Source organism: Dendrobates tinctorius, unplaced genomic scaffold (genome assembly GCF_039654945.1).
Source record: "Dendrobates tinctorius isolate UK_male_01 unplaced genomic scaffold, ASM3965494v1 ptg000241l, whole genome shotgun sequence".
Lineage (NCBI taxonomy): Eukaryota > Metazoa > Chordata > Amphibia > Anura > Dendrobatidae > Dendrobates > Dendrobates tinctorius.
In genome coordinates, this window is record NW_027361908.1 from 28,424,646 (window position 1) to 28,446,010 (window position 21,365).

At 41.0% G+C, this 21,365-nt stretch overlaps 1 protein-coding gene across 1 annotated transcript in view; it reads right to left on the reverse strand.

The window, feature by feature from the left end:
• Positions 1–832: 832 nt before the first annotated feature.
• LOC141060686 (solute carrier family 23 member 1-like) overlaps positions 833–21,365 on the reverse strand; it is a 643,790-nt gene continuing 623,257 nt past the window's right edge. Inside the window, exons 12-13 of the mRNA XM_073557017.1 lie at positions 6,085–6,180; positions 833–1,086 (exon numbers count right to left, since the gene is read on the reverse strand). Coding sequence (XP_073413118.1) covers positions 911–1,086; positions 6,085–6,180 — 272 coding nt within the window. The 3' untranslated portion in view covers positions 833–910. The remainder of the gene's footprint in view (positions 1,087–6,084; positions 6,181–21,365) is intronic.

Genomic DNA, 21,365 nt, shown 5'->3' on the forward strand with positions numbered 1-21,365 from the left:
GGGCCTATGGGATCGTGGATATGCATGATGGGTATATGGACACGGGACTATGGGATGGAGGATAATTATAATTTGCTATAACTAACCAAAGTTATAGTAATGAAGAACCTGAGGCTACAAAAAATTATTTCAATGTTCGTAGTTTTTTATTATAGATAGCAGTCACACAATGACCCAACGTTTCGGCCATGCTGGCCTTTCTCAAGGGTATCTTATCTAAATAAAATGTGAGATAAACAACAAATCACAATTACTAATGTGTATACAAAAAAACATGAATTGCTGACTGATATTTACTAAATGTAAATATATAATAATGTGACATTCCAAAATAATGTTATATATAAAAAAGTGGCATATACCATTGGAAACAGGTAACATAAATAAATACATTCTTTTTCCATATAGCAAATGGCTACATTTAGTAAATATCAGTCAGCAATTCATGTTTTTTTGTATACACATTAATAATTGTGATTTGTTGTTTATCTCACATTTTATTTAGATAAGATACCCTTGAGAAAGGCCAGCATGGCCGAAACGTTGGGTCATTGTGTGACTGCTATCTATAATAAAAAACTACGAACATTGAAAGAATTTTTTGTAGCCTCAGGTTCTTCATTACTATATTACGGTCCTTTTTCCTGACGGCTTGGTTGTTCTTTTCCCATTTATTGTAACTAACCACAGTTAGTTACTATGCCCGGGCAGCGCCGGGCTCTTCAGCTAATAGAAAATAAATGCAAGCTTAGATTTTTTTAATAATAATTTTTAATAATCAGGGCAAAGCATGCTTTATTGCAGGTTCAGAATTGATGATATTCTTCCGGCTTCTGAGAAAACTCAATCTTCAACATGTGGCATGTGGTCGGATGCTGCTTATAAAACACAGTATTTTGGAGGAGGGCATTTAACTCCTATCCATCTGAAATGTTGGCAAGAATGGAATGTATCGAGACCCTGAAAGCCTTCTTAGGTATTTTGTGACAAAAGGCAGATCATAACAAGATTGTCCTAGACTGCCATTAGTTTTCGCTGTATGCATTTGTTTATGCCAAGCAGAAGTTCCCCTTTCTTCATCTGAACCTAAGCGGAAATAAGAAAACATGATCTTCATTTCTTTGCTAAACAAATGAGTTATTGCACTATGCTGGTTGCTATCCAAAACATGCAAGTATGAGGACAGAAACATCCTGAGATCAGATGCTTAAGCACAAACATTTTATGCTCATTGCACTGTAATGTAGGTCATTTGGTCTTTATTCAGAACAGAGATCAAGGCTCTGCAGCTTCTGCTTCAGTAGCTTATTCTAAGGGCAAAAATAAACCTATATATATATATATATATATTACACACAGTGAAGGAAATAATTATTTGATCCTTTGCTGATTTTGTAAGTTTGCTCACTGACAAAGATATGAATAGTCTACTATTTTAAAAGTAGGTTAATTTTAACAGTGAGAGATGGAGTATAAAAATAAAATCCAAAGAATCACATTATATAAATTATATAAATTTATTTGCGTTCTGCAGTGAGAAATAAGTATTTGATTCCCCACAAACCATTAAGAGCTCTGGCTTCTACAGACTAGTCAGATGCTCCTAATCAACTCGTTACCTGCATTAAAGACAGCTGTCTTACATAGTCACCTTTATAAAAGACTCCTGTCCACAGACTCAATTAATAAGTCAGACTCTAACCTCTCCAATATGGACAAGACCAAATAGCTTTATAAGGATGTCAGGAACAAGATCCTAGACCTGCACAAAGCTGGGCTACAAAACCATAAGTAAAACGCTGGGTGAGAAAGAGAGAACTGTTGGTGCAATAGTAAGAAAATGGAAGAAATACAAAATGACTGTCAATCAATATCGATCTGGGGCACCATGCAAAATCTCACGCCATGGGATATTCTTGATCATGAGGAAGGTGAGAGATCAGCCTAAAACTACACAGGGGAACTTGTTAATGATCTCTAGGCGGCTGGGACCACAGTCACAAAGAAAATCACTGGTAACACATTACGCCATAAAAGTTTAAAATCCTGCAACCACCGCAAGGTCTCCCTGCTCAAGAAGGCACATGTGTAGGCCCATCTGAAGTTTGCCAATGAACACCTGGATGACTCTTTGAGTGATTTGGAAAAGGTGGTGTGGTCAGATGAGAAAAAAATTGAGCTCTTTGGCATTAACTCAACTCGCCGTGTTTGGAGGAAGAGAAATGCTGACCCAAAGAACACTGTCCCCACTGTCAAGCATGGAGGTGTTGGGGTTGTTTCTCTGCTAAGAGCACAGGACTACTTCACCTCATCAATGGGAGAATGGATGGAGCCATGCACTGTAAAATCCTGAGTGACATCCTCCTTCCCTCCACCAGGACATTAAAAATGGGTCGTGGTTGGGTTTTCCAGCAATGACCCAAAACATACAACCAAGGCAACAAAGGAGTGGCTCAAAAAGAAGCACATTAAGGTCATGGAGTGGCCTAGCCAGTCTCCAGACCTTAATCCCATTGAAAACTTATGGAGGGAGTTGAAGCTCCGTGTTGCCAAGTGACAGCCTCAAAATCTTAATCATTTGGAGATGGTCTGCAAAGAGGAGTGGACCAAAATTCCTCCTGACATGTGCGCAAATCTCATCATCAGCTACAAAAAACGTCTGAAGCTGTGAATGCCAACAAGGTTTTTGCCACCAAGCATTAATTTTGTTTAACAGAACTCTTAATGGTTGGCAGGGGATCAAATACTTATTTCTCACCGCAAAATGCAATTAAATTTATACAATGTGATTTTCTTGATTTTATTTTTGATATTCTATCGCTCAATGTTAACATTAACCTGCCCTTAAAATTATAGACTATTCATGTCTTTGTCATTGGGCAAACTTAGCAATTCAGCAAGGGATCAAAAAATTATTTCCTTCACTGTATGCCTTATCGGTGAACTCAGGAGAAATTGCACAAAAAATTGTATTGTCCATTTTTTACTGTTGTCCTTATGAAAATGAAAAAATTATGGCTAAAGCAACTTTTTTGGTGGGCATAAAGTGTTTTATGTATTTTCACAGCTCAACTTTATAAAATTCTGTGAAGCTCCTGTGGGTTCAAGATGTTTACTAAATTACTAGACAAATTGCTGAAGAGGTGGAGTTTCCACAATGGGGGTCAGCTGTGGGGGCTTACATTATGTATACGCATAAATGCCTCTGCAAATGTGACATGGTGTCTATTCCAGTCAATTTTGCGCTCCAAAAGTTGAAGGGTGCTCCTTTTCTTCTGAGCCCTGCCGTGCGCCTAAACGGTGTCTGTGTACTCAGGAGAAACTGCACAGGAAATGTTATGGTCAATTTTATCCTGCTACCCTTTGAAAATGCAAAGTTTTGGGCTAAACAATACTTTTATGGAAAAAGGAAACATTTTATTTCTTCCTCCCAATTTGGTATAATTTCTATGAATCCCCTAAAGTGTTAATAAACATCTTGAATGTGGTTTTGAGCACTTGTAGGTGTGTAGTTTTTAAAATGGTGTAACTTTTGGAAATATTCTGTCACATAGGCCCCCATAGTAACTTATAATGGGATTTGGTCTCAAAAGTATTGGTTTTGTAAATTTTGTTGAAAAAAGGAGAAATTGCTGATCAAATTTTAACCCTTCTAACTTCCTAACAAAAAAATTGTTTAAAAATGATGCTGATGTTAAGTGGACATGTGTTACATATTATTCATTAACTATTTTGTGTGACATAACTATCTAGTTTAAGAGCATAACAAATTCAAAATTTGAAAATTGCTAAATTTTCACATTTTTATCAAATTTTCCATATTTTCATATGCATATCATATCAACAAAAATTTAAAACTAACATGAATTACAACGTCTCATGAAAAAAACAACCTCAGAATCACTGGGATATGGTGAAGCATTCCAGAGTACCAGAGTTATAACCTCATAAAGTGACATTGGTCAGATTCGGTAAAAAATTCCCCTGGTTGGGAAAGTGAAAACAGGCTTGAGGGTGAATGCGTTAAGTCTTGTGTACCTCTTAATGAATTAAGAGTTTCACGTTCCCCCCACCTTCTCCAGACCTGCGAGAAAAATTTAGTCATGACAAATCGGGCCTAACATTTTATTTTGAGGACAGTAGACAAATGTGGCCTATTTTTTACAGCCTGTCCAGGAATTTCTGGACAATTTGAATCCCTGGTACATAGCCTGTCATGCTTACAGTTAAAGCAGACTTAAGGGAAATGTAGACAGATGAAGCAAAGGTCACTCTCAAGATGAAAGAAAAGTTAAAGTGTGGGTCTCACATTAGTATCAAGAGATGATTTATAAAACAAGGATTCGGGTTCATAGACCGGAGTCAATCTGAAGTTCAAAAGTCAAACAATCACTGAAGAATAAACATTTGACTATGTAACATTAGACATGATATAGCCATTTCTCTGGCACTGAAAAGGAAGCAGGTTTTTATATGAGCTTTGCAATGCAAATATATCCCAAAAGTTCAGGTAACAAGTACTACAATTTTGCTCCATATGGCAAAATATCACAAAAGAAAGCCAAATAATTCTCCACAGAAGATGAATCAAGCCAAAGTAGCTTAGTAACAGCAAAGTAAATTTGTATTTTGGACTTGGTATTTGTATGGCTTTTTTTTCATATATAGTTGAAACCAGACGTTTACATACACTATAAAATCAGACACATACAGTATGCATGTTTTTCTCAATATCTGACATGAAATCAGAATAAACTTTTCCCGTTTTACGTCAATTAGGATTACCACAATTATTAATATTTGCCAAATGCTAGAATAATGAGAGAGACAATGTTTTAAGACATTTTTATTCGTTACTGCAAAGCCAAAAGTGTACACACATTTCATTAGTATTTGGTACCATTGCACTTAAACTGAATGACTTGAGTCAAACATTTGGCATATCCTTCCACAAGCTTCTCACAATAGTTGGTCGGAATTTGGGCCCATTTCTCCTGACAAAATTGGTGTAACTGATGCAGGTTTGTAGGTCGCCTTGCTCAAACCTGCCTTTTCAGCTTTGTCCATAAATTTTCAATAGGATTAACATCAAGGCTTTGTGATGGCCACTCCAAAACTTTGACTTTGTTATCCCTTTGGAGAAATGGCTTCTTCCTGGCAGAGTGGCCTTTCAGCCCATGTGAATACAGTACTCATTTCACTGTGGATATTGACACAATCTTACCAGCTTCCGCCATCATCTTGACAAGGTCTTTTGCTTTTGTCCTTGGGTTGATACGCACATGTCTGACCAAAGCACGTTCATCTCTGGGACACAGAAGCGGTCTCTTCCTGAGCGGTATGATTGCTGGACATTCCCATCTTGCTTGTACTTGAATATAATTGTTTGTACAGATGAACAAGGCACCTTCAGGTATCTTGAAATTGTACCCAAGGATGAGCCAGACTTGTGCAAGTCCACAATTCCTCTTCCTGATATCTTGGCTGATTTCTTTAGACTTTCCCATGACATTACGCAAAGAAGCAGTGTGTTTCATATGTGCATTAAAATGCATCTACAGATGTTGCCAAAAAATTTTTCAAAAACATAACAACTTTATATGTGCAGTCCAAAATTGTTTAAAGGCATACTGTAGTAATCTTAGTGTATCTAAACTTTTGACTTTGCAGTAATAAAAATGCCTTAAAACATTCTCTCTCTCTCATTATTCTGGCACTTGGCTAATATTAGTAATTATGGTAATCCTAACTTACCTAAAATGGAAAAGTTTTATTCTGATTTTATGTCAGATATTGGGAAAAACATGCTTATGTGTCTTTTTACATAGTGTATGTAAAATTCTCGTTTCAGCAGTACATTTATTGGATTCTGACTTTTGGATCTTAACCATACACATCACAGATGTCTAAGGTACAAAGGTCTACATCTGAGTATGCTAAGGTTTGCATCTGTAACCACTTCTCAAACTTATATTCTTTTAAAGTTTTATCTCCGATGCACATGCGGTTTACATGTGTGTTTTAATATCATTATGAAAAGTGTTGCAACAGGAAGCAATGAATTCATATATGTGACTATTTTACCTGGAATAGTGTTATCAAGAAGACATCCTAAAAATCCTCCAACGAACATTTTCGTTGTTAGAAGCACAGTTATGGTTTGATCCAGTTCAGTCACTCCTTAAAAAAAGCAAAAACAAAAGCACATAATGTATTCTAATTTATTGATAGAGTTTCTCCAGATGTCCACATATTTGCTTCTTTTGTTACATTTTAGTCTCCATATATTAGTTCCACAGGTGGAACATATTATGTAGGATCTCCTTTTGACACCTGCCATATTACAGTACTGTCACTATTACTTAAGAATCTAAGCAGGTCTGTAGGCTTAGGCCAGTATCAGACATCCATAATGGGGACACATTACAATTTTTATATTGCAACCACAATGACCAGACCGCCTTTTGTTCTCCTTACCTAAATTTAAGTCCCAATATGCATCTTGATTCTGTTAAACCACAGAGGTTTCAGTTTTGCAGCCTTAGCATTAATGATAAAATATACTCATTAAGGCCAACTGAAAGTAACCTTAAGACCCCATACACATTAAATTAAAATTGAAATCAGCGGGATCAAACAACAATCTAATGTAGTTGGGAGTTTCCTGATTCTTAAGAGACTGATAATGTTGGAGAGATAAGGTTTTCACAATCTGAATCATTTTCTGTTCTTAGGGAGATAAGTTGATGTCTGAGCTGTCCGGCTGCGACTTTCTCCACTCTTCCCATACACAACACATGAATGCTTGGCTGAACCGAATGTTATGTGTTTGGGGGCATTTTGAGAGATAGCTGTCAACTAAACAAGAATTCATCTGGCAGCTATGTATATGACCAGATGTGGTTTTGACTTCTACATAAGCTGAACCTGTAGTACCAGAACCCAATAACAAATAAAATGTATTTTTTTTCGGATTAGACTAAAATGCATGTGGATAGACTATTAATTTATGTAACTGAGTAGAAAATGAGTGTTACTATAATATGGTTTCTCATGTGATAATAATTAAGTTGCAGTGACAGACAATCACTAATAACTTGTCACACAAACATTTGGCTGTCTATGTTTCTGTGGATTTTCCTCTGAACGTCTATTTGGCAGGAAATGGTTTTGCTCTGGGTTTAGCTTTATTGTCCTTTCTGTTTCTTTCCCGCTTATCTATCTCCACATGTATCTCATCTTGATGAAAAAGGACAGTGCTTAAGAAGGCTTGATGGATCAGTTAATGGTCATATGTACTTAAAGTGGTACTCCGGGGAGTAATTATTGTAAAGGCCATACTATCATAAACTATTAGGGTAACACGAAAAGGGCTTTTTTCCACCTTCACACTACCTGTAATATTGACTGAAACTGCAGAAGTTCCTTACTGCTTCCCCTTCCTTATAAGACATTACATCACACATCAAGGGGCATATCCTGCTCCCTCCTAGTAGAAGCAGTAAACCCTTGATACTATCTGCTTGTATGCAGTCTGATAATGTGGGTGTGACATTGGTGTGAGCGTTCTGTAAGTAATTTCAAGAACTGGAAGCCCATTTTCAACAGTGCGGCGACAGTTTGAAAAAGATTCAGAAAATCAGATCCTTACTTTTAATAACAATCAGGATGCACTGTCCAAATCTATTCTAAATGTACCATTTATTTCAATAAGTTCAGAAAAAATCACTGTACACGTACAAGAAAAATAATGCTTCAGGTGAGTATTTTTTTGATGCTGATAGGTGAAGCGACAGTTTAAAGACTTTTCGGCCAATTAATGGCCTTTATCATATAGTCGCCCTTTCTGGAGGATACAGACACTTCACCGCAGAGACACAGAAGTGTCTGCATCCTCCACTGCACCACCAATTACTCAAGCCCATACTCCCTGGAGACTGGCTCCTCCTGAACCCATTGCATACACTGGGCATTGATTCTACCAGGACTTAATATGCTCTATGACATATTTCATTGTGGTGACACTACTTACCTGGTTTTCCCATGATGCTTATTTGAAAGTTCAACTATATGATAAACGCCTTTAATTGGCCAAAACATCTTTAAACTGTCGCTTCACCTGTCATCATCAAATAAATACTCACCTGAAGCATTATTTTTCTTGTACGTGTGCAGTTTTTTTTTTCTGAACTGATGCTTATGGGACCTTTGGATCCTTTCACTAGCACAGCTTCACAAAAAGTTGAGTGCTAACCATTTATCCTTCCTATTGCCATTTATTTTAATAACATGGTACATTTTTTGCTAGAAAACAGATTGTGCATTGAATATTTTGTCATAATTTAGAAGTTGAACTTTAGAAATGCAGAAGTAACATATCTGTGCAGAGAATTTTTTTTCCAGCACTACCTATATACTTAGGCAAATTAGATGCAGCAAGGGGCAATCTTTGACATCAGCTTAAAGGTGGTCCCTATTGACAAACCAATTGAATAATGCCAAAACAACAATCAGGAATGGAAAGAAAAAAATTCTAGAACATTCTCCCTAAATTTGTTATGGATGTTTAACTTAAAAAAGAAAGTAACCTAAAAAAAAAATCAAAGAGTTCACAGATGGTAGATTAGAAGAACTTTACAATAAAACTTTCTAAAGATCAAAGACATAGTGGAAGAGGCTATCTAGTAAAAAAGATGCATGGAAGTACTTGGAAAGGCTTCCACAGTAAAAAGAGAAAAAGAAAACAGAAGTTCTGGCAGTAAACATCAATGAAACTAATCAAGTGATCATAAAAAGGAAATCTTTTTGTTAACACATCAGTAGCAGAGAAAGTACAGTAATAAACAAGTCTTCAAGGTTAGGACAAAATATAGAGCAAAGATGAGACACAAGATTATGAGTCATATAACTTTATGACCACCTGTTGCTTCCTTACTCTATTACAAATTCAAGCTCTCAATAGAAGACCATAGTCATAACTGTATTACATAAATAGCTGTTATAAATTCCTAGAGATGAGCATATATTTCAATGTTCGGTTCAGATTACGTTTGCCGAATTTGCAAGATTCGACGATTAATTCGTCAAATATTCGCTGAACATTACCGAATGCCATTCACCTCAAAGGGAGGGAAAAACAAACACCATAGAACAGCCCCAAATGCTGCCAAAACACATCAAATAAGTGAAAGACACCAGGAAAGTGGCCTCAATTCACCCACAGTACAAATTGCAGCAAGGAACTTCAGCAATCAGCCAGGCATGAGGTATCGGGGTCTGGAACAGCATTTACAGCTTTCAACTGAACGTCACAGTAAGACAAGGTGGGTGAGGGATTGGTGTAGGCCACCTTTGCTGGGAGCCCTGATACCAGATGCAACACCACTACCTGCTTTCATGCAGAGCCACACTCAGGTGGCACAAACCTCAGTTTTGTAAATCATTGTCAGAAAAATTTAAGGATAGTAACAGGGGTAGTTGAGTCCAAGGAAGGTGAGGCCTGACAGTCTCGGAGACCTACTGCTATAGGCAACACGCATGAAGCAGACCCAACCAGGAGTATTTACATTTCCAAAAATTATTGGCAGACACCACAAAAGTGGCATCAATTTCACCATAGTAGAAATAGTATAATAGGGATCGACAGGATGTTCACTACACCCAATCCAGGAGATGGACACTCTACAAAAAGTGTTCACATTTAAAGAAATGAGGGGCTTACATCACAGAAGTGGCATCATTTTCATGAGAGTAGAAATGGTATAATAAGGACGGACAGGTCTTCCTCTATACCCAATCCATCAGATGGACACCCAACCAGGAGTGTTCACATTGCCAAAAATTATTGGCAGAAACCACCAAAGTGGCATCAATTTCACCACAGTAGAAATTGTCTAATAGAGACTGACAGGTCTTTCTCTACACTCATTCCAGCAAATGGACACTCAACCATGAGTATTCACATTTCCAAAAATTATTGGCAGACACCACCAAAGTGGCATCAATTTCACCACAGTGGAAATAGTCTAATAGGGACTGGCAGTTCTTTCACTACATCCAATCCAGCAGATGGACACCCTACAAGTAGTGTTCACATTTAAAATAATGAATGCCTAACACCACCAAAGTGGCATCAATTTCACCACAGTAGAAATATTATAATAGGAACCAACAGGTCTTCCACTACACCAAATTCAACAGATGGACACCCAACCAGGAGTGTTCACATTTCCAAAAATTATTGGCAGACACCATCAAAGTGGCATCAATTTCACCACAGTAGAAATAGCATAAGAGATGGACAGGTCTTTCACTACACCCAATCCAGCAGAAGAACACCCTGCAAGGAGTGTTCACATTTAAAGAAATGAGTGCCCTACACCACAGAAGTGGCATCAATTTCACCACAGTATTAGTATAATAGGAACCGACAGTTCTTCCACTGCACCCAATGCAGCAGATGGACACCCTCCAAGGAGTGTTCACATTTAAAGAAATGAGGGCCTTACACCACAGAAGTGGCATCAATTTCACCACAGTAGAAATAGTATAATAGGGACCAACAGGTCTTCCACTACAATCAATCGAGCAGATGGACATCCAACCAGGAATGTTCACATTTTAAAAATTGAGGGCCTGACACCTCCGAAGTGGAATAACTGTCATGAGAATAGAAATAGTATAATTGGGACCGACACGTCTTCCACTACAGATAACCCAGCAGATGAAGACCAACCATGTGTGTTCACATTTCCACAAATTTGTGTTAACATCAGCAGCAGCAGCCACAGAAGTGACACTAAAGATATCACAGAGTACAGTTATGAGACATTAATGCATGACACTAAAAAATGCAATATCACCTAGTCTGTGCAGTCTGCGATTGGGGTGCAAAAGTCCTTGTAGATCCATGACTTGTTCATCTTAATGAATGTTAGGATGTCAACACATTTAGAGGACCACCGGATGTGCTTATCTGTCAGGACACCACAAGCAGCACTGAAGACACATTCTGAGAGAACGCTGGCTGCCGGGCACAATAAAAGCTCCAAGGCATATGATGCGAGTCCAGGCCACTCCTCCATTTTGGAAGACCAAAATGTGAAAGGGTCCAAACCCTCCCTGATGGTATTGATATTTAGTTCTAAATACTCCTGAATCATCCTCTATTCTTTCAGCATGTGTAAGACTTGGAGTCTGTTGTGCTGGTGCATGAGTTTGTCTAAAAAAAAGTGTCAAAGGACTCTCAGAAATTGCTTCATCCACTTCCACCACTGCTGCTACTGCTAATGTTTTGGCGTTGACGAATTGATGGACCAGAGGTTGGAAGTCTACAGCTGCGATGCGAACTGTGTGCTTCACTGCTGTCTTTGGGAAAAGCTCTCTTAAGGTTGTAAGAAAGTGTTTCGATACTTCAACATTTGTGGGTCCCATTTTAGGGTGGGAATCACCTGGCAAAATTTGATTTTATAATGTGGAGCTAATAAAATGACAAACCAGTAGTCAGCATTATTCCTAATCATAACTATATGGGGATCATGTTGCAGATAATGCAGCAAGGAGGCACTCATATGTCAGGCTCTACCTAGAGGTCCGAACCCATGCTGTGTTGGTGGCTGGGAAACAATGAAGCTTTTTTCCTCTGTCCCCTCCCGCCAACCATGAACAACAGAGAGGGGAGGATTATCCTCTTCATCCAACAGTTGCTCACGAATCACCTCTTCCGCCTCCATTTTTTCCTCGGATTTTGCTCCTTTGATTGCAGTTTATCAACAGCCCCCCTCGATTGCAATAATCTACCCTCCCTTGGCACCCACCTTTGTGACGACAGTCTTGAACTTAGAGACAATGTTATCCCTTCCCCAGCCTCCTCTGCTTCCTCCTCTTCTTCTGGGACCACCATCTCCTCCAGCAGGCTATTCAAAGTATGCTCCAACATATAGATGCCTGGAATAGTGATGCTGATGATAGCATCGTCAGCGATAACCATCTTAGTAGCTATTTCAAAACCATGCAGAAGGGTGCAGAGGTCCTTAATCAGTGCCCACTCTGTTAGCGTGATATGCGCCATGTCCATACTGCATTGGCCCAGGCTATATTACATGACATACTGCGTCAGAGCTCATTGATGCTGCCACAGTTGCTGCAACATGTGCAAAGTGCAATTTCACCATGTCGGAACATCGCACATCAACCTATTAACTGGCATGGTCAAAGACCTCTGTATCGATGCAAGTCAATGAGCAGAGGGGTGCGAACTGCGGAAATGAGCACACAGCTTACATGCTTTTTGGAGCAGCTCACCCAGGCCAGGATAGTGGCTGATAAAGCACTGTACCACCAGGTTGAGGACATGAGCCATGCAAGACATATGTGTGAGCTTGCCTCGTCAAAGGGCTGCCACCATGTTCACACTGTTACTGGACACAGCTTTTCCAGGATGCAGGTTCAGCGGAGACAGCCATTGATCAAATTCAGCCTGTAGAGCTGTCCATAACGCTTTAGCTGTATGACTGCGATCTTCAATGCATATCAGTTTTAAGACTGTCTGATTGCTGTGATTCCTGGCTGAGCAGTATGGAGGTGGTGGGGGTTTGCTTTGCACTGTTGGAATGTGTGTGAAGGCAGAGATTGAAGGAGCAGGTAGAGGCACCAGAGGAGATAGAGGAGGTATAAGCAGTGGAGGAAGTGTTAAATGTAGAGGTTTTGCCTGCAAGCCTTGGGGATTCGAAGACTTGTGGAGCAGGGCCTATCCCCACAACCAACAGAGTCACCCAGTGTCCAGCTAGTGAGATGTAACGCCCTTGGCTATGTTTACTCGTCCAAGTGTCTGTGGTGAAATGCACCCTGGCAGACAGAGATTTTGTCAAGCAACGGATGAAGTTGTCTGCTACGTGCTGGTGTAGCACAGGTACAGCTTTCTTAGAAAAGTAATGGTGACTGGGCAATTGGTACTGGAGGACTATAACTGCCATCAGCTTTTGGAAACCATCGGTATCCACCAGGTGGAAAGGCAGCATATCCGTGGCCAACAAATTGGAGAAGGTGGAGTTCAACCTCTTAGCTTTGTTATGCATAGGAGGAAACAATCTTTTCCATGACCACAACTGTGGAACCGGGAGCTGGCTGCAGTGCTGTGAGAGGGCGGAGTATGGTGAACCAAACAAACTGCAAGACCATGAAAGAGGTGCAGGCGAAGATGTTACTGTGGATTGAGAAACTTGTCAAAAACAGCAGGCATGTCCGCTTCAGTTACAGCTGAAGGTGGCCTCTTAGCGTGACTCGATTGAGTAAAGAACCCGAGGTTCTACGGTCAAAGACCTGCATCTCAATAGTTGGCACAGTAACAGAGGAGGAGGAGGAAGCAGCAGATGCGATTGATGGGGCGGCTGATGGTTGTTGATATCTGCTAGTCTGCATTTTTGTGCAGTAGGATTCCCACAGTGAAGCATGTTGATTGTGCATGTGAAGGTTTATACATGTAGTAGTCAAATTATTGCACTTTTTACTTCATCTCAGTTTTTTTTGCAAAGTTGGCAGATAACGTGAATTGGCTCATCCTTTGAAGTGTCAAAAAAGGCGCATGCTAGGCAACCCTTTCCACCCCTGCGAGCTGCAGACCTGCGGATGCTACTGGTTAGAGACACAGTTGTGACTGAGGATGCATAGATCTTCAAGGCTGTATCACTAAGTTTCTGCGATGGACGGCGCAACAGGACCTCCTCGTCTTCCTCCTCAGATTACCTACTCAGCTATGTGCCTCTATGTTCACTCCAACTGGGATTTAACAGCTCATCATCATCCTCTGTGTTATCACATTCCTCGCCATTGGAGTCACCCTCCTCCTCTTCTTGCCCTGACAGCACAGTAAAGTCCACCTGAGCCTCAGAAATCTGAGTCTCGTCATGGTTAACTTCCACCAAGGGGTTAATGTCTGATGACGAAGGTCAGGATGCTGTTTGAACTATATTTCTTCCTGCCTTGGATCCAAGCTAAAACAATTTTAAGCATCGGTGCAGATTTCCTCATCTTGACTCTGTGAAGCTTTTGAGTACACTTCTGATGAACATGGCATAGAATGTGTGAACAGCTCTTCAGACTTACCCATCTGAGGTTCCGTACAGTCAGCTGAACGGTTGGATAGTTGGAACACGGGGGAAGCAAGGGGATTTTGGGTGACACATCTGTGGACTGTACAGGGTGTGATGTTGAGGTGGAGGAAGAGGAGAGGTCACTTGAAGCTGCACTTGCCATCCACTCAAGTACATGCTCTTTCTGGGCATCATTGACAAGGCATACTGCTGTGTGTCTGCCAAAGAAAGACAGTGGTGTAGCCTGTCTAGTAACATAAGTTGTCAGTTGTCTTTGCATAGAACGTGATGTTGCTTCACTAGTGCTTTCACAAACATTACCACCTACCCCACGTTCTCCCTGAACACCAAGCCTAATTCCCCTTCCACCACGGCCTTTTCTTTTCTCAGTCATGTTGCTCAGATAGTGTGGCAGGAGCACAATATTAACAACCAAAAATTAGATTTTAAACTCTGCACCACCTCTGCAAACAGCTGAATTTCAGCAACAGTAAATTCAAAGTTGAAATATGGTGTGCTGTATCGTGTTAGTCACATAAAAAAGAATTGTGTGGATCAGGCCTCTATAACACACTAGATGCTACAAACTATTTTTGAAGTCATGTCCCTATTAAGTGACTTTAATAACAGAATTTTTGTGGCCTCTGAATCAGGCCTCTACAGCTTAATTTCAACCCAAACAAAAGACAAAGTGTGACACGGCGGGTTGTCTAACTTTCTGCAACATAAAAATTATAATTTTTTTTAATGTGCCTTAGGTCTGCAGACAGTTTTATATCACCACAGCACTAAATGACAAGGTGGGATACAGCAGGCTGTTTAATATTTTATCACTAGCTACATGTGAATTAGAATGCCATACTCGGGCATGGATCACAGTAGAAACAGTGAACAACACGTGCCCTGCTGGCCGAAAAAAGTGCTGGAAGGTAAATTTAACAGCCACACTGGACACAAGCTACCTACAGTATCTGACTGATATACAACCCCCTAGCTAACTAGCTAAAATGTTGGATACAGCAGGCTTTATCACATATAGCTACTAAAAAAATATTATTTAGAATGCTATATTTGTACACGGCAGCGTCAGGAGTAGCCTCTCTGCACTGTTACAGTGTCAAAATGGTGCTAAAACAATATATCCGCTATTTATATGGAGCTGGACATGTGATTTCAGCAGCCAATGACACAAGCCTTTGTGTCAGGACATTGTGGGTGTTCCCTGCACCCTGATTGGCTAGCCACAATGTGCACACATTCAGTTAAGGAAAAAAATGACTGCTGTGCTTGCAAGAACGCAGCGCCTCTGGGATCTGAAAACCCCCTCCCCTCATTAAACACATGCCAAACGCTCATGATTAGAGATGAGCGACTTTGCCTTTTTTTAGGGTCGAGTCGAGTTTCATGAAACCCTACTTTCCCAAAAGTCAATTCGAAACGAAATCGGACGACTATCGTGAAAAGTCGAAGGTCCGACTGAAACACAAAACCCAATGCAAGTGAAAGGGGAAGCAAAGTCGGCAGGGAGTGGAGGACAGTAAACACACCTACATGAAGGACCGCTTTTTTTAAAGTGCGCGAAAACTCTCTCTCCCCGTACGCTGCACATGTCATCTCGTTGCCCACAGTGTACGTCCTTGCTCAGTGGCTGAAAAAAGTCACGTGCAAGCATTCTGGGAAATCTGACTTTGGCTTGGGTCGGTGACCACATGGCCGACCTCACGCTGTGGTCGGGTTTCGCTCGGCGAAACCCGACTTTAGCGAAAGTCGGCGGCTTTTGAATTTGACCGACCCGTTTCGCTCAACTCTACTCATGTTACATCACAATTATCGTTACTAAAGTGCTAAAAATATCTTTGTGGCAACGCAAATATTTTCCCGCACTTTTACAGAATGTTACCGATTTTATGAAATTTTGCTTGGATTTACGATCACGAATCCGAATGTGCCATATTCATGCCGAATTTATGTTTAGCGATTGTTTTCCTAACAAGTTCACTCATCACTATAAATTACCAATACATTATATCATTTTGTGTTCTGACAGCTGGTAAAGGCAAGTGGTACACAACTCGTATTTACATAATTAATGCAAGTATACTCATTTGAAATATTTTTGGCTTTAAACAAACAAAAACAGAGGAAATGATTAACTATGGAAGTATTTCAATATTGTTAAGCAAAAAGAGGTTCACAGATTTTTTAAATTTTCTTGCCAGCGTTTCTATGAATCATCAGTTACAGTAAATCATAAGTGGACTGTGTTATTGATTAAACGTTTTAGTAAATGATATTACGAAAAATGTCTTCTCATGTAAGCCAAATGTGGCCATCTTCTTCTTACTTGATTTTCAAAATCCTTTTTCTTTAAATTTCACTTTACATTATAATATCTGAGAGATATCAAAATGACAAATAAGTGAACTCTTATGAGGTGTATAAGAAACAAATATGTTCGTGGTCTGACTGCCATGAGGCAAATATAGAGCATCTCCCACAAGGTGGAAGAGTACAGCATGTTAGGAGGTGCGACAGAATAGCAACTAAGACTTTCATGTCTGAAATTGGCTATAAAACATGTCAAACATTTCCTTTACAACACTTTTCCTGCTCATGTGAGGTTCTCCTCGTTCTTTGGTGTAGCTATAAAACTTCCTCCTTATTGTTGATTTAGGTCTGCTGTAAGGGATATGTAAGTGGGGAAGGGGATGTTTCCAGCATTTCTCTGCTTCCAAGGAAGCCTATGATGTACCCAATCCACCTTAGCTTCCTTTTTCCAAAAATTTTCATCTAGGCTGCACATAATGTAATAATGTGTACATATGTATGTATCACATATATCACAGGTGCAGTGCAAGTGTATGCATGTGTGTCATATGTTTATTGCATGTGCATATATGTGTATGCATAAGCGTCATGTGCAATGTATTTGTTTAAATGTTTGTCATGTTTGCAATGCAGCTTATATTTATGCTTGTATATGTATCATTGAGGTCACGGCAGTTCAGCCCCGGCAGGGACGCAGTCTCAGTGACCGGAGGTAACCTCGATGACGTCACCGCCGGTCACTGAGGCTGCGAACACATTCCTCAGCTCGTCTCAGCTCATTCCTCAGTGATTCTCAGCCTGGACGGTCGCATCTTGGCACCGTCCAGGTTGAACCCTGCTTTTCCCCTAGACATGGATTACGGCGTGGGGCAGAATGATGGATAGGTGAGAGATATAGTTGTTTTTTTAATTTTTGTTTTAGTACAGGAGAACGAGGGCCTCGGTGGAATTAGGTGTTTGATGAGTATAACTGTGTTAGTCATTTTTAAATAAAAAAGTAAAAGTTTGTTTTGTTTTATTTCTAATAAAGGACTTTATTCTGGCTGTGTCTTTATTTACAATACAACTATAGGATTTGTAATGGATAGGTGTCTTATAGATGCCTCTCCATTACTAAGCCATGGACTTGATGTCACTGGACAATACCAAGGTGACATCAACCCCACCAATATGAACCCCACTTGCCACCGCTACAGGGCAAGTACAAAAGGGCTGGGCAAAGCACCAGAATTGCCGCATCTAATAGATGTGCCTATTCTGGGCAGCTGCGGGCTGCTATTTTTAGGCTGGGGGGCGAATATCCATGGCTGCTTACCAGTCTGAGAATACCAGCCCCCCGCTATCTGCTTTAGCAAGGCTGGTTGTCAAAAATGAGGGGAACCTACACCATTTTTTAAATTATTTATTTAAATAATTTTAAAAAAGGATGGCAACCTTTCTATTCTTGATAACCAAACTTGTTGAAGCTGACAGCTGAGGGTTGCAGCCCCCAACTGTGAGTTTTGCCTGGTTGTATATAAAAAATATGAGGGAACCCATGCCATTTTTTTCATTTATTAATTTATTTATAGCCCAGGCTGCAGCTGATGAATACTCCCATCAGCCGCTCTTGCTGCCAGTTATTACCAGCAGCAGGCATCGGGTGATGGGAGCAGTAGTCCCATCCGCTGACACCAGTGACCGGAGGTAAACTTTATACCTCCGATCACAGCTGAGCGCTCATGCTGTCTTTTGACAGCGTGGGAACCGCAGCTCTCTAATCGGCGGCGATAATTTCACCGCCGATCAGAAGTGGTGTTTGTCACTCTGTCAAACATTGGATGTTCGGGTCCTCCAAATGAATGGGATCCAGGTTCGGGTTCGGGTACTGTTCTGGTACCCGAACCCGAACTTTTTGTAACTGTCCGGACCTGAACATCCAAGTGTGTTATGAATGAGTCACCGGAGGAGGAAAAAACAAAAACACAAGCTAAGTCCAGAAAACCGGAGAGGTTGGTAGGTAGCGGATTGCAGACCCCTGATCCTATTCACCACAACTAACAGTAGCCGTGGGGGGTTCCTACGGTGCCCTAGACCCCTCGTCACAGCCGGAGAGCTACATAAGCCTAAAGAAAGAAAGGGGAAATCTAAACTGCCCCAGAGCAGACCCCAAAGCAATAGATAACCCCCAACATGTATTGTCAGTGAAAAACAGATGAAAACAAACACAGACAGAAAGACAGGCTGAGCAAATGATGGGGCCCAACTAACTAGATAGGAAAGGACAGAAAATATGCTGGCTGCAATCACGCAAAAAACCCTACCAAAAATAATGTCCAACACGTCTGATAGAAAAGGCCCTGAAGTCACTAGACTTCAAAATCACTCTATCAGCAATCAGGTATATTCAGAAGACAGAGCAAAGAGATCAACTGATCAGAGACAAAAATGGAGTTCAGCCCATCCCAACCAGGGAAGGCTGAACACAAACACTAAGTAAACAGACAAAATCTCATGGAAAAATAGCAGAGCAAAAACTTTTAGTAGACAGTAACTAAACTGGATGCCAGAGCTCAGAGCAGAAAGGATCACCAGCAACTTTGCAGGGCATCTGCTGCCTTATATCCACTCAGAAATTCTGGCTGTCCAATCACACTCCACCTGTTCAGATGACAGGTTCTTCCCATCCAGATCAATTTCACTACCTCCTTTCACCAGCAGAGGGAGCTCATCAGACATCAGAGGTGAAGGAGAAAATGAACTCATAACAGTACCTCCCCCTTGAGGAGGGGTCACCGAAACCTCATCCACGCCACCAGGGCGATCAGGATGGGCCCGATGAAAAGCACGAACCAATCTTTCGGCATGAATATCGGATGCAGAGACCCAAGAATTATCCTCCTGGCCATAACCCTTCCATTTAACCAAATACTGGAGTCTCCGTCTAGCCAGACGAGAGTCCAGTATCTTCTCAACCTCATATTCCACATTACCTTCAACCAATACAGGGTCAGGAGGTGCCACCACAGGAACTACAGGCTCAACAAACCTCTTTAACAGAGACTTATGAAACACGTTATGGATCTTGAATGTAACAGGAAGAGCCAATCGAAAAGAGACTGGATTAAGAATCTCCAAAATCTTGTAAGGTCCAATAAATCTGGGTTTACACTTTGGAGAAGCCACCTTCATAGAGATATTCTTTGATGACAACCAAACCATATCACCCACCTTAAACCGGGGACCAATGGTCCTATGCCAGTTGGAAAACCGCTGGGCCTTTTCCTGGGAGAGAGACAACTTATCCACCACTTGGTCCCAGATCTGGTGCATTCTCTCCACCACAGTGTCAACTCCTGGGCAGGCAGAAGACTCCACCTGCCCTGAAGAGAATAGAGGATGAAACCCAAAGTTAAAAAAAGGTGACATCAAAGTGGCAGAACTAGCTCTATTATTTAAAGCAAATTCGGCCAAGGGCAAAAATGAAACCCAATCATCCTGATCAGCAGAAATAAAACATCTCAAATACGACTCCAAAGTCTGGTTTGTTCTCTCCGTCTGCCCATTGGTCTGAGGGTGAAATGCAGAGGAGAAGGACAACTGAATTACCAGCTTGGAACAGAAAGTCCTCCAAAATCTAGACACAAACTGAACTCCTCTGTCAGACACAATGTTCTCAGGAATCCCGTGCAAGCGAACCACCTGTTGCAAAAACAAGGGCACCAACTCTGAGGAAGATGGCAACTTAGGGAGTGGTACAAGATGGACCATCTTAGAGAATCTATCACAAATCACCCAAATAACAGTCATTCTCTGAGAGACAGGCATATCAGAGATAAAATCCATTGAAATATGGGTCCATGGCCTCCTGGGCACCGGCAAAGGCATCAACAACCCACTAGAGCGAGAACAAGATTTAGACCGGGAGCAAGTCCCACAGGACTGCACAAAATTCCTGACATCACGAGACAAGGCGGGTCACCAAAAAGACCGACTCACCAAATCTCTAGTACCAAAAATACCTGGATGACCAGCCAATGCGGAGCAATGAACTTCAGTCATTACTCTCTTCCTCCACTGGTCAGGAACATACAATTTTCCAATGGGACAACGCTCAGGTTTGTCCTCCTGAAATTCTTCCAGAGCATGTCTCAAATCGGGCGAGATGGCAGAAAGAACTACCCCCTCACCTAAGATAGTAGCAGGCTTGGTCACAACAGGAGAATCAGCAAAGAAAACTCCTAGAGAGGGCGTCTGCCTTGACATTCTTGGTGCCCGGAAGAAAAGAGACCACAAAATCAAAACGTGTGAAAAACAAGGCCCACCTAGCCTGTCTAGGATTCAAGCGTTTGGCCAACTCCAGGTAAATCAAATTCTTGTGGTCAGTAAGGACCACGACCTGATGTTTAGCTCCCTCCAACCAATGTCTCCACTCCTCAAATGCCCATTTCATGGCTAACAGTTCCCGATTCCCCACATCATAGTTCGGATGGGGAGAACTTTCGGGAAAAGAAAGCACAGGGATTCATTTTAGATGTTACAGGATCTCTTTGGGACAAAATAGCTCCTGCACCAATCTCAGAAGCGTCCACCTCTACCTGTAACGGGAGTGAAACATCAGGTTTCCGCAAGACAGGAGCAGAAGTGAACCTTCGCTTCAGCTCCTGAAAGGAAGAAACAGCCTCCGGAGACCAATTCAGCACATCAGCACCCTTCTTAGTCAAATCAGTCAATGGTTTGGCAATACCAGAAAAATTAGCTATAAATTTACGATAAAAATTAGCAAAACCCAAAAACTTCTGGAGGGCCTTCAAAGATGTGGGCTGAACCCACTCATAAATGGCCTGTACCTTGGCCGGGTCCATTTCAATAGTTGATGGAGACAAAATAAATCCCAAAAATGAAATCCTCTGTACCCCAAAAAGGCATTTCGATCCCTTGACATACAGGGAATTCTCCCTCAAAATC